The following is a 14,759-nucleotide window of genomic DNA, read 5'->3' as shown; positions in this document are numbered from 1 at the left end:
TTTACACACCAAGCAAACATTTACTTAGCATTATGTGGTCATTCCTTTTTTCTTAAAATAGTGTTAGCAGAGATTAACCCAATATGAATCCAAAAATTTGTGATTTATTGAAGAGGTTTTTCTTCTCTTCAAAATAGGGCACAGAATCTAATTGCAAAAAGAAAGCAGAAGTCCACAGGATGTTAGTGATTAGTCCTAGTTGATGGTGAATGAAGATTGCAGCCAGGTTTTGTGGGTTTCTAACTTGGACATTTTCCACCTCATCCATCATGCAGCCCCAGACAACAGCATTCACCAGATAGGTTCATCTGAGCAAGAAACAGTGTCCTCTACCATCGGGCTATACCCTCCCTCTCCCCTTATTCTGCAGGTTCATACCTATTCACAGTCCACCCAAAGGGAGCCGGTGGTGCTTAACCCACAGTTATAAGTTTGAACACAGTTATAAGGATTAATTTTCATAATTCCCAATGATGGCCACCACCATGCTAGTACTCACCTCATTTAAGTACTGCAGGGCATCCCACAGTGGCAAGTAGAGAAATGGCTTCACAGAAGGATACTTAGTCTTGGGAGTAATGGGAGGTGGGGGAGGCAGGGGAATTTCTGCAATGAAAATGAGCTATGGGGCAGGATATGCCTGAAATAACCACTGCCTTCTCCAACCCTCTCCACCCCTATCCATTATTGCTTCCACCAAAGCCAACAAAAGAAATGAATTCATACTAGGACATGGGTGTCTTCTCCAAGGGTACTGATAAGCAGACAAGAACTATGTTGGAACCATTTTGTATCCACACATATATGATAGAGATGAAGCCACAAAGAGAGTGGGCTCTGAAGGGACAGAAACTGCATTCACTTTCAACAATGCTGCTTACCCAGTTTCTTAGTAGATGTCTGACTGATTTTATTTTATTTGTGGTACTAGAGATTGAACCCAGTGGCATTCTACCTCTGCTAAACCCCAGCCCTTTTTAATTTTTTTAAACAAAGTCTCCCTAAGTTAACAGATAATTTTGCTAAGATGCTCAAACTGACCTTAAGCCTGTGATCCTCTTGTCTCTGCCTCCCAAGTACTGAGATCATAGGCATGAGCCACCATGTCCAGCTCTGACTTTATTTAATGAAATAAAATTAAACAGAATATTTTCTTGTATATATGGAGTTACTAAGTCTTATATAGTACTAAGAACCTTAGAAATAGAAACTTAATCTTCACCATCATCAAGAAAATCAATTAGCTTCATGTTTTAATGAAGATGAAACTTAAGGGGCTTAGAGACAATTCTATATACAACCAATCCTTAACTGGGAAATCCAGGATTTGAACCTAAGGTGGCCCTTGCTCACAGTAGCTTCATTAAGCTACTGCCCACAGAATAGACCTTTCCTTTGCTTCATTCTCCCACAAAATCCGGACATCTTGTAGGGAAGTCATCCCACCACTAAATGTACACTAAGTACCTGAAATGGATCCCAAGAGTTTTTGAAGTTGTGAGTATTTTTCTGTGTAATCTCCGGCCTCTGTTAGCACAGCATTGTAGTCTACAAGAGAGCAAGGGCCATGTCATGGGTTACACGGTCTTTCATAACAGACCTAGTTTCAATACAGTGGAATAGGATGGAATAGGGCCTCTGAGAGTGAGAGAGAAGGAAGACTCTACCCTGCTACAGTGCAGGTTGGGGTGTGAACATGTAGTGTCAATCTAAGAATATTTCCCACACCTTTCCTGAGGACTTGAAGCTCCCATGACATGAGGCTCACCCTCCCATTTTTCTCTCTGGTAGAGATTTTTTCATTCCTAAGTTTGTACTGCCCAGCTGTGCCCATATGTGCCTGATAGCAATCACAGATTATGTCCTGTCTTTCCTGTAGGTTCTGGTCATGGGTCAGTAAACACCATGAGTGAAGCAGAGTTCTAAGTACCAGGCAGCCCTGGCTACTGAAATGACAATCTTCTGGGGCATCATACACATCACCGAAGAAAGGAAAATAGACATGAAAATCCTAAGTGCTCAATGTAAGCTATCGGTAAAGATCTCCTAATGCCAGAACATGATTACAGAATCTTCTCCCTAAAGCTCCAGCGATAATGGAACTGGGGAGGTGACTACACCTGCCAATACTTGCCATAGCTAGTCACAACACCTCGGTATGTCTCCAAATATGTGGCTCCACCCATGAAACCAAAGTTAGTTCCACCATGAAACATATATGTATTGAAGGAGATACTGCGTCTGATAAATTGAGAAAAAGTCTTTTTCATATCTGTAGAAGAGAAATATGAGAACATACAGAAAATTAATAAGTATGGGGAAACAGGTGCTTTGGGTAAAAACAATTATCTCCAACTCTACCTCACAATCAGTTCATGGTTTTGTCATCTATCCTCCACTAATGTTCTAACCAAGAAGTAGTGAGATCAGTCAGAACTACTTTGAGAGACCAAATCCTGCCAATACTAACATCATTTTTAAAGTTTTGCCCTCTAGTATTGATATAATTTTACTCTAAACTGTGTGTATTAAATAAGAACTTAAAAAATCTTAAGTTAAGCCGGGTGTGGTGGCACATGCTCGTAATTCCAGCATTCGGGAGGCTGAGACTGGAGTATTGTGGTTTGCAAACAGCTTCAGCTACTTACTGAGGCCCTTTGCAACTCAGTGAAACCCTGATTCCAAATAAAGAATAAAAAATAGGGCTGGGAGTTTAGCTCGGAGGTAGAACGCCCCTGGGTTCCATCCCTGGTACTGAAAAAAAAAAAAAAAAAAAAAAAACAACTCTTAAGTCACATAATTATACAAACCTCCTCATCCCTTTGGAGTTTTCGTCTTGTTTTGTTTTGTTTTTAAATGTAAAATAGAATGTTCTTATTTCTATCTTCTAGGATAATGTCTCTGGGGACACTGCCTTAGAGCCACTGCAGTAGTGCCCAGGTGGCGGTTCTTAACCTTTGGCCACAATGACCTTAATTTTGGCACTATTTCTTAAAAGATATGACCATTTTTTCAGCTGGGCATGGTGCCGCACGCTTGTAATCCCCTTGCTTGGGAGGCTGAGACAGGAGGATCACACAGGTTCAAAGCTAGCCTCAGCTACTTAGTGAGGCTCTCAGCAATTTAGTGAGACCCTATTTCCAAATAAAATATAAAATAGGTCTGGGAGTATAGCCAAGAGGTAGAAAGCCTCTGGGTCCCACCCCTAGTACCACCAAAAAAGAAAAAAAAAGATATGACCTTTTTTTTTTATGTCCACAATGTATCTCAGAAGATCAAAAGTTAGCTCAATGTGGGATTCACTCAACCTGTGCTCTTCACTATTTGTAAGACCGTGAGCAACCTATTTTCTCTCTCAAAGCCTCTGCTTTGCTACTGGTTTTTGTTGTTGTTGTTGTTGTTGTTGTTGTTGTTGTTATACTGATGATTGAACCCCTGGTAATTACCTCAAAACTATATCCCCAACCTTATTTTTTTTTAAAAACAGGTTTTAGCTAAGTTCTGAGAGCCTCACTAAGTTGCTGAAGCTGGCTTCAAACTTTCAATCCTCCTGTCCCAGCCCCCCAAGAACTGAGATTATAGGTATGCACCACCATTTACCCAATGCTTCAGTATCTTTTAAATCAAGATACCAGGGCTTGAGATGTGGCTCAGTGGCACAGCACTTGCCTAGCATGCACAATGCCCTAGGTTTCATCCCCAATACCAAAATAAATAAACACATAAATGTATTATGTTCTAGTTGTCATGGGATTGGTGAGATTAATTGGTAAGTTAATATACATAAGAATGTAAGAAATATGACAAAATGCCCCACATACACATGATCAAAAACCTGCTGTTGGTTGTTAATGATGGTATCTTTCTTTTTTTTCTGTTTTTTTTTTAACAAGAAAGCTGACCTTTCTCAGTGACCAAGTATTTTCAATGGTTTCCATTATATTAGTAAAAATGAGCTTGTTTTTTTAAACAGCTATAGCAAAAATGAGTTTCCTTTTTTTGTGTATGTGTGGCACTGGGAATTGAACCCAGGAACATTCTACCTCCGAGCCACACCCAATCTCTATTCTATTTTTACTTGGAAACAGGGTCTCAATAGGTTGATGAGAGTCTAACTACTTGCTGAGATTGTCCTCAAACCTGCAGTCCTCCTGTCTCTTCTTCCCAAGTACTAGAATTACAGGCATGTACCACCACCTCCATCTTAAAAATGAGTGTGTTTTTATACTCATTTTATACCATATATATATATATATATATATATATATATATATATATATATAGTATGTTTTTATAATACTATATCTTAGAAGTAACATACTTTTTTTATTAAGCAAACAGCAATTGCTAGGTATTGTTCTGAGTGTCAGCCTTTGTTCTCTGGAAGGTACGTTTCCGGAAGGTATGTTCTGTGATAACCTCCATGTTTGGAAGAGGACACAGAGGCTTCAAAGTGGAGGAAGCCTGCCTTGGGTCACGTGGCTGGTGCTGCAGAATGGGACTGACTCCTGAGCTCGCTCCCTGTCTCAGCTCTCAGCCACCAAGGCACTGGTCTCCTGGCAACCACTTCTTCATTGACTGTGTCATAAAAAAAGGGCCTGTGTGTTTCTAGAGAAGATAAAGACTTTTTGCAAATATTCTGCCTTCTTCAGAGATGTCAGCCACCCAGAGATCTCCTGTGACCACCTTCCCTAGTCTGAGCCCTCCTGTCTCCTATATTTGTTTGTTATGTCAGTATTTGAAGAGGGAGGGAATTTGGTTTGCTACTAGTGTAAGAAAGCAAAGCAATCTTTTCTATCGAAGTCACAAGATCACATAGAATCTGGAAGGCTTCCATTCTGTAACTATAGCTGAGGTATTCATTTTTTAACTTTTGTGCACAGGTCTCTATGCTCCATTCCTGGATGTACTGGTTTCATGTGTCTTCTCTTGTAAAATATGCCCAGTGAAAACTAGCCAACCAGATTAGATTATAAAAGCCATACTCCAGCCAATGGGGAACAGTGTAGTGGCCTTCATTTTAGGAAATAAAAAGCCGAGCTTACTCCCCACCCAGTGTGCATGTACCCTTCTCTGAGGAGTAAATTGCCTCATTAAGTGACTTTTGGTTTCATGAGTGTTTATTTGTAGCTTCCCTAAAATCTGTTTCTAACACTAGGAACTGATCCTCCAGGCATTCTACCTCCAATCGACAACTCCAGCCCCTTTATATTTTTTTATTTTGAAACGGGGTATTTTTGCCAGGTTACCGAGAATCTTGATAAGTTTCTGAGGCTGGCCTTGAACTTGTGATCCTTCTGTCTCAGCAACCCAAGTACTGAGATTACAGATGTGCACCACCACACTCAGTTTCTGTCTCCTTTCTTAGTTCTACAACTGTACCTATTCATTTGCCTCAGAGTACCTGTGGACCTACATATTGTTTTACTTTTTAATGATCTTCTGACTCTACTAAATTATAAGATTTCTGGGAGGTGGGAATCATGTAATTTTTATCCTCCAATGCATCTTCAGAGCCTGTCAAGGGCTTGTACATGACAGAAGCTAAATAATTATTTGTCGCTGAATGAACCTGTTAATTCTTTAAGTCCTATCTTCCCAGATGGAACACATATAAAAACTTAAATTCAGCAAGAAATAAGCCATATATGGTGACCTGTTAGGTAAATATTATTAGAGTTACATTATTTTGAGAAAAGTAACAGGTGAATGATTAGAGTATTTGAATATATGTTTCCATACATATGAAAATATATGCAAATGATATACATAAGTTATAGATATTATATCCAACCTATTTTAATATACTTGTGTCAATTGTGCTGAAATATTCACAGAATTGAAAATGAGATTAATATGTCAATTAGCAAAGAATGGTGTGATGATCCATGACAGAGCCATCCCAACTTGGAGTCAAAAACTGCAAAACACTTACCAAAATTTTTAAGTGGGTATTTTTTTCCCCAGCTCTCAAACCAGCCAACCCAGAATTCCATAACCAGAATGGGCTTATTTCCCTAGAAACAAACCAAAACAAATATTAAGTCCAACAAAAAACAAAAAAAGAAAAGTTGAAAAATGAATTTAACAGATGAGATCTGTTGAACTGAGGATCCCCTGTTTTCTACCTTTTTTGCAATTCAGAGTTTTCCCCTTTGGATCCACACTTCCCTCCCCATGCCACCCACCCCCATTACACCTTCACCACATTCCATAGCTTTAGATCCTCTTTCCTGCTAAGCTCTCAATGCCTTTAGGTTCCCCCTAGCTTCATGTGCTTCTCTGCTTGTCCTTCATGCACCAGGAATGTCAACCTCATCTTATTCAAAGCTAGCATTCAGAAAATCAGTTTGGAATACATGAGGATCTGGCTGCAATTCCTTTGTGACTAAAACAGATTCAGATGTCACACCACTGGTGGGGACAACAGAGCCATCATTCAACTCTGATTCCAAGCCCAACCGTTAGCACTTAGCCCATCTACTCGGTACACTATCCATGTTCTTTTGGTCTCTATTTTCCTTCATTCCACCTCTCCTGCTGTGGTCTATCCTACTACAATTAAACTCTAAGCCTGAAGACCTATCATCTAGAGTCTTTGATTTATGATATCTGGGAATGGATATAATATTTATGGATACCATGTATTATTTCAGCAAGGTTTAATTCTCCTTATCAATAAATAGTTTAAATAGTTAAGAGACAAAATTGACATGTGAATATTTAGAAAAGCAATATAAAAATATATGCAGCCTGTAAAAACATCTAGTTCAAATACAAAGACTTTAAGATAGGTATAAAATAGAGAATGCAATGCCATGGAAACACTAATTAAGAAAGAACTTGGGTGGCTGCATTTATATCAGATAGAGTAAAATCAGAACATGTAACATACACATTACATAAAGTAGTTAATTTTTCAAAAAAATGTGAAAATACCAAATGGGTATACATCTAAAAAAGACCATGCAATATATATATATATATATATATATATATATATATATATATATATATATATATATATGGAGAGAGAGAGAGAGAGATGCAATAACAGAACATTAAGGATAAATTAATAAGTCTATAACCACATTTTGAGGTTTTCACACACCCTTTTTAATAATTGATAGAACAAGTAGACAAAAAAGAAAACCACTAATGATAGACATGATCTGTACACTAACATCCATCAAATCGACCTAATGGAAACTTATAAACAAAAGCAAAATATATATTTTTTACAAGTCTACATGAAACATTCACCAAGAACAATAGTATTATGATCCATAAAACAAAACAAATATAAAAGAACAGAAATAATACAAAGTATGTTCTTTGGAATTGACAGTATTAAGCCAGAGATCAATTACAGAATGATAGTTGAAAAATCTACAAAGATCCATTAAGTTAAACAATATACTTCTAACTCATGCATGGAATAAATAAAGGTCTTTAGGAAAATTCCTAAATATTTTAAAACCAATAAAAATGTATATCAAAAATTTTATCAAAATTATTATCAAAATTATATCAAAACCATTGCATACAGGAAAAATTATAGCAGTAAAAATTTATATTAGAAGAGAACTTATATTAGAAGAGAAAATTTATATTAGAAGAGAAAAACTTATATTAGAAAAGAAATATTAACTCAGTAGCCTAAGTTTCCACAAGAACAAATTAAACAAAAGCAAATCCAACTCAAAGAATATAATAAAAATTTTTAAACAATCAGAGCCAGAAATTAATCTAATAGAAAAATAGTAGAGAAAAATAGCAGACATCAGCAAATTATTGACCAAAGACTTCTGGTATACTTTCCTTCATAAAAGAAAGAAAAAATCAAATACAAGTCAATTGCTATCTTACTAGAATGATTGAAAGAAGGTGCACTGAGTATGTAGCGTACAAAGTGGAGTACAAAGATTAAGGATGGCACATAAATAAGGGAGCAAAGCATGTGAAATCACCCATCCTACCTCCCTGGTTAAGATCAACCAAGAGTAGCTTTGCATGTCAGGGAAAGAGTAATCAGGAAGCACCTACCACTCTCTTTTGATGTCACAGACACCTGAATTATTTGCTCTTGGAGAAGCCTGCAGGCTCAGAGATTCAAGAAGCATGACAATCAAGGTAACATGATACTTCCAAAGGAAAACAATAACTCTCTAGCAAAAGACTACCCCCCAAAAAGGAAACTGACTCACTGTCTAAAAAAGAATTCAAAAATAATTATGTTAAGAAAATTCAACGAGAAACAAAAGAATAGGGCAGGCAATTCAACAAAGTTAGAAAACAACTCATTATATAAAAGGAAAGTTCAGGGGAGCAATAAAGACTATGAAAAAAACCCAGAAGTTTTGGAGCTGTCAAACCCAATAAGTGAGATTTAAAAAAATATGTCTGAAAGCCTTAATAATAGACTAGGTCAAGAAAAAATAATTGTGCCTAAAGACAGACAGACCTATTGAATTAATAGTCTAGTCAGGCTAAATAAATAATAGAATGAAGGAAGTCTGCAAGACTTATGGGACACCATTACATGGACAAATATTTATAAGTATTCCAAAGAAGAGGAAAAATCCCAAAAGAACCTGTTTAGCAAAATAATTGCCAATAACTTTCCAAATATTAGGAAAAATAAAGATATTCAGGTCCAGGAAAATCCAAGGCCCAGGTTATATTCAACCAAAAATGTCATATCACAACCAAACTAATAAGAGTGCAAATCAGAATTTTGAAAACAGTAAAGAAAATCAAGTCACATATCACATATTAAATACATGTATTGAATTACCATATGTACCCTATAAAGTTGTACAAATATGTCTCAATTTAAAAATACTTAATTGCCAAGTACAATGGGAAAATAAAAAAGGCTGGGGTGTAGCTCAGAGGTAGAATGTCTCTCGGTTCAATCCCTATTTTCACTCATACACACACACACACACACACACACACACACACACACACCATTACTTGCTTAAAAAGTTAGTTTTGAAAGAGAATAAAATTGTGATAATTAGAGGTTAGAAAAGGGAGAGGGAGATAGGAGAAAGTTGGATAACAAGTACCAAAATCCAGTTAGCTAGAAAGGACTAGTTCTAATATTCTATAGCATTGTAGGTTGATCAGAATGTACAACAATCCTTTATAAAGAACCAGAAAACTGGAATTTTAAGTTTCTGAAAACAAATAAATTATAAGGAGATAAAAATTCTAATTATCCAGACTTGATCATTCACCTTTGTTACAGCAAATTGTCTAGAAACTGATGAGAACTATTTGTAACATGTGGAGGAGTTGCAGGGGCTGGGAGAGGGCCCTCCAGTGAACTCTGTGGGAGGCTTTCACCAAGGGGGAGCCAGGTCTGTAACAGTAGCAAGACCTTCCTGCCTGAGGGCCAGGAGCAGAATGTACTAGGGCTAAATACAAAGACAAGGGTCACAGCATTCTAGACCTTGCAGGCCATGCATGAGGTAGGTTATGTGATCTCAGGCACCAGGAAGAACCAGAGAAGCCTTTTCTCCAAAATTGGTCTAGAAGAGCATCACTGCAGTTCCTGAGAGCCATGGCCCCACTTTCCTTGGTGTCTGCGTGATCACCACATGCATGACATGGCATAAGAAATCTCAAGGGGATGAAGCCCTGAGGGGGACATTGTCCCTGGCCAGAGTACTTCTTGCTCTTAGATATTCTTTTATAAGCTATTGTTCTTTTGGTAATGATTCTATACTAATGACTCCAGTGATGTAAAATGAGGTCCCAAAAATTAGGACTGTGGGAGAAACTGAGTCCGTGGAAGATAAATATTCTAGTAATATGTCTGGGCCTTTAGACGCCCCCCTGCTTTGCTCCAAACTCTAATAAAATCTAGTTAAAGCTTGAGTGCTGTGAAAGCCTTCAAGCTGCAGCATTTACAATGCAGAATTCCTCTCTATCTTTGACCTTCATTCTAATCATTAACCTATAGTAAAGGCCTTAAGAGTCAGCTGAAGCCATTAGCCCAAAAGCTGCAAGAAAGACAACCGATGCCTCTGTTTACCTCCTCGCCTCATGATCCGGCCTGGATATAGGAAAGATAAACCTTTTATGTGACTTCAAAGCAGCCTAGTTGATGAGCAGCCAATACAGCCCAATACAATAGAGCTGAGGGCCAGATAGATTCTTGACCCTTACACCTAGTACATGCACTGCCCGGAGACAGGGAGGCACCACCTAGTTAAGAAATGGTTATGTCAGAACAAAAGACAGATATAATAAATGTGCAGGTATGGAGTTTTGATGGAGATAAAGAAAGGAAATCTTGTGAGAATAAGAAAGTATTTTGTATGAAGTAAAGTTTATTCTAAAGATTGTCCCAAATGGGAAAGAGAGGAATAGGATAAAAAATCAGGAGATTAAAAGCAGGTTGCAGAGAGGTTTGTGGTATGTGATGAAAATGTATTGTTAAAAGAGGAATAGGTTTCTAATAAGCCTACCACTTAAGGAAAAGTGCTCAGCAGCTAGAGGAGTATATCTGACAATTAAATCTAAAAACTTCATGTTGCTCTTTGGGCCCTATCTACTAAACTGTGTCATGAGTATTGTTTAATAGAATTGAAGCCTTCAGACTTCAGACAGTGTTACAGACAGACATCGATCAAAGCCCTTTGGACGGCCATGGAGATATACTCGTTCATCTAACTCCCTCACCATCCACCTGCATGCCTGTTCCCTAAAGCCGGGGCCCCTGATTTTGTCCTCAGCCAGCTTACTAGACAGAGGAGGACATTGGACTGAGCCCTAGAAATGGAAGGTTCTGAAAGGGTTAAAGGGGACTCTAAGAACTGAATTCCACAAAAGATTCTGGGTGTGGAATTTGCCCTCTGAAGCTGCCCATCTGCAAGGCCAGGGGGCTGGACTTGATCACAGGATCTGGGGCTAATCTTGAATGCCGGACCAGTGTACTTTTGCCTTGTTTACATGTCCTTCACTATTGTTCTTTGGTGTTTACACTTTTTACTAGGAATCTCACTGGTGGAAAAATATAAATTTCTTGGTTTTGGGAAATAAACCTGTCAATTGCACGAGAGGCAGTTGTCTGTGTCAGTCATTTCAGATTTTTCCCGGAGAGGAATCTCCACTTTTAGCGTAGTAAACAGAAACTTGAAGGAGTTTATTTCATAAAAAGGGAAAAATCGCTGCAGAGAAGCCTCTGCAGAACTACAGCCGAAGCCTTTGCCCCACCTTCCAGGAACTAAGTCCCAAACGGGTTTCAGTGCTCCGACCGACCTGGTCTATTGCACCTGGGGAAGGACATAGTCTCTGGAGGCATTGACTGTGTTCTCTTGTTCATCTATGTATCATGAACTGTCACCATCTGAGAGGAAAGGAGCTGCTTGATCCTTGCTTATTAAATGAATTCATATGCAATATTTACTCTTTCCCCTAATTTTCACAGCCCAGCTAAAAAGGCCTTCCCCACCTAAACAAGAATGAGTTCTCCACAAGAAATATACACAGTTCCTTTCAAAATGCCTTAGTCAGCCAGGCATGGTGGTACATGCTTATAATTCCAGTACTTGGGAGGCTGAAACAGGAGGATTGCAGATTTGCTACCAGCCTCACCAAGTAGGAGGACTCTCATCAACCTAGTGAGACCCTATTTCAAAATAAGTATAATATAGGTCTGGGGGTGTAGCTCAGAGGAAGAATGCCTCTGGGTTCAATCTCTTGCAAAACACACACACACTCACACACACACACACACACACACACACACACACACACACACCAATCCTTACTTATAGAGTAACGAGACTATCAGCTCCCTCTGAACCATATTTAGATTTACCTAACCTATGCCCCTCACCCTTCCCATGTCATCTCTATGAGATGAACCAAGAACAGAGGAAATGAAAGTAGAGTATCCTCCTTATTCCCCATATAAAAGGCAAGCACACATCCAACACAGCCTGGAACACTGCTGAGGGCCAGGGTGAAGACAAGCAATTTTCCTACCAAACCTCCTGTGTTTACGGAATACCACTTGCATAAGCCTGAGGGGTTGTGTCAAGAGAAGGGATGAAGCTCACTTCTCAGCTGTCTTACCTGTACTTGATAAAGCTCATCAAAGGAATCATCTTCAAGTTTATTCAGGTTTATGGTGGCCAACACTGTAGAGACAGGAGAGGATACCGAGGTATGGTGTGGTGCCATGAGAGGAGGAATGGAGGCCTGCCCTGCACATGGGAAGGCCTACTGTGTAGCACTGATGAAGACATGCTGCTTTAGCTCACTTAGCAATGCACAAAATGACTATTGTTGCATGACTGGACATTTGCAAGGATAATCATCTTTACTGAGGAGGGCAGTTAAACTTAATCACATTTTATGTGAAGATGTAGACCAGGCCAAGATAAAAAAACTTGATTAAACCTAGGAATTGAATGTAGGTCTACCTGGACCCAGGATGAGAACACTTTCCAGGGCACCATAATAATGGGGAAAGAGCCACCCAGAAATGAGACAACAGCAGTCTACAGCAGGAGCTACTCTGTTCTACAAATCTTCTGACAGATCCTCCTCAGACTCCTCCACCTGCTTGTACCTTGGACATTTTTCTCCCTGTTGTCATCTCGTGACTCTGTTCCAAATTGTTCTCAAATCTCATTCTCTAGGAGCTACTATATGTCTTCACTGAGCCTCAGGCTGTAGAATCCCAGAACAGGGATATTGCCTAGGTGTGGTTTTACATGTTGCCATGGAGATGGCTTGGCTACTGAGCCAGGCCTAGCACCAACCAAGATTCTCAGGCAGGAGATGTGAAAAGCATGAAGATATCCTAAGGATAAGGAGCTCCATTACTGTTCTGTTTAAAGAGGCCAGTAGCAAGGGAAAGAGGTAAAGATGGCTTTATCACCTGAGCTTTGATGTTGTGCCTTGTTTTTTGTAACATCAGGTCTCTGGAATCTGTCTCAATGCACATAGGAAAGACAGGCACTAGAGCTAATCCTGGTCCTCGCTGAGGTTGGTTTCAATTTACAATGGCTGAACAAAAGCCTCAGTTCTACCTTGAAATAACATGAAATCCATACCTCCTTTGATGGAACCTTTCGCAACTTCACCCTTACTATCAGAGGTCAAGAGCATCTCCATGATTCCTCTTTTCACTAGGGCCTGTTGAGAAAATGTAGTAAAATTAAACCACTTTTCTTGCTCCTGTGGGAAGGAGGAGATGTAAGGAAATTAGGAAATAAGGACAGTTGGGTTCAGATGGGCAGGGTGTAACCTCCAGAAAATGCTAACCTTTGGGTCTAAAGTGTCCCTAAAGGTTTTTGTGGTAAAGTCTTTGTTCCCAGCATGATGGTATTGAGAGGCAGTGGGAACTTTCAAAGATGGGGACTAGTAGAAGATCTTTTATATCACTGGTGGTGTTATTCCAAAGGGGACTCTGGAAATCTGATTCTTTTCTCTTTCTCTTTTGCTACCCATCCATGAGGTAAATGGTTTTGCTACCATGCTCTTCCACCAGGATGAGCTATATCATCATGGGTCCCAAAGTAATGAACTGAAACTTCTAAATCCATGAACCAAATAAACTTTTTGCTTATAAGTTGATCATCTCAGGTATTTGTAATAGCAACAAAAATATGACTAACACAAAAGAGTTCAAATTCAGAGTCTTACCATCTCCAACTTAAGAAACTGCGTGAATCACTGCCTTAGTTTCAGCCTTGTGTATTTACTGAGATTGGCCCTAAAAGCAGCTGAAGGTAGGCTCTGATACCCAAGTTCAACTCATCCAGGGAAATAGAGGACTGAGTTCATCAGGAAATACCCTGAGAGGATATAATCCACAGGCATGAAAGAAAAATAAAGAAAGAAAGGGAGAAACAGAGAAAGGGGAAGGGAAGGAAGGAAGAAAAAAGAAAGAAGAAAAGAAAGAAGCCAGGCAGGGTGGCACATGCTTGTAATCCCAGTACTTGGGATGCTGGGACAGGAGGATCGCAAGTTCTCCACCAGCCTCAGCAACTTATTGAGGCCCTCTGCAACTTAGTGAGACCCTGTTTCAAAATTTAAAAAATTAAAAAATAGGGCTGGGGTGTATCTTGGAGGTAGAATGCCCCTGGGTTCAATCCTCAGCACAGAAAGAAAGAAAGGAAGAAAGAAAGAAAGAAAGAAAGAAAGAAAGAAAGAAAGAAAGAAAGAAAGAGGCGATAGGAAGGAAGGAAGGAAGGAAGGCAGGCAGACTGTGTCATTCTGTGCTAGGAAGAAGAAGCTGAGAAAGAGCAGAGAGCAACATCGAAAAGCTTGGGTCCTACCTAGCCACTGTCAAGAGAAACAGGATGGCTGCTGTGGCTACGGGGAAAGGGAAGTGTGACATAAGAGCTAGATACAGTGAGGCATAGGAAGCAGGCTGGTTGGTCAGTGAGGCAGAGCATCCTCCCTGTGTGTCTGTTGTGTTCACTGAGCCATATGGAGACATGGAAATGGAGTTAAATGGTATTTTAAACAAAAAAAATAATATTAGCTGAATGAGAGTTCAAGCAACCCCTAAAGCAAGTCATAAGGGGACTACAGCTAACAAGTCAGAAAGGAACTAACTCCAGGAGCCACAGCCATGGAGCCCAGTCCTGTCCCCACCCCAAGCCCAGCTGTCAACTTCTCCCACTCTCTTCAGACTGTTCATCTCATGTCTCCTCTGTCTCCATGTGTACTGAGCTACCCAGGCAGGGCTGAGTCTGGATAAGACAGCTCAGATCAAGAATCTCTGC

The 14,759-nt window shown here is 39.5% G+C and overlaps 1 protein-coding gene across 1 annotated transcript in view; it reads right to left on the bottom strand.

Moving 5' to 3' along the window:
* The window catches only part of LOC308279686 (beta-galactosidase-1-like protein 3), a gene marked incomplete at both ends in the record, with an annotated part of 58,305 nt that overhangs the window by 16,167 nt on the left and 27,379 nt on the right, over window positions 1–14,759 (bottom strand). Inside the window, 5 exons of the mRNA XM_080719804.1 lie at window positions 500–606; window positions 1,468–1,548; window positions 5,936–6,017; window positions 12,094–12,158; window positions 13,080–13,161. Of these exons, the coding sequence (XP_080575930.1) occupies window positions 500–606; window positions 1,468–1,548; window positions 5,936–6,017; window positions 12,094–12,158; window positions 13,080–13,161 (417 nt within the window). The remainder of the gene's footprint in view (window positions 1–499; window positions 607–1,467; window positions 1,549–5,935; window positions 6,018–12,093; window positions 12,159–13,079; window positions 13,162–14,759) is intronic.

The sequence above is a fragment of the Muscardinus avellanarius genome (assembly GCF_963383645.1).
Source record: "Muscardinus avellanarius genome assembly, chromosome: 1".
In the NCBI taxonomy this organism is placed as follows: Eukaryota; Metazoa; Chordata; class Mammalia; order Rodentia; family Gliridae; genus Muscardinus; species Muscardinus avellanarius.
Note: the sequence above shows the minus strand (reverse complement) of the source record. Positions and strands in the feature narration are given on the sequence as shown.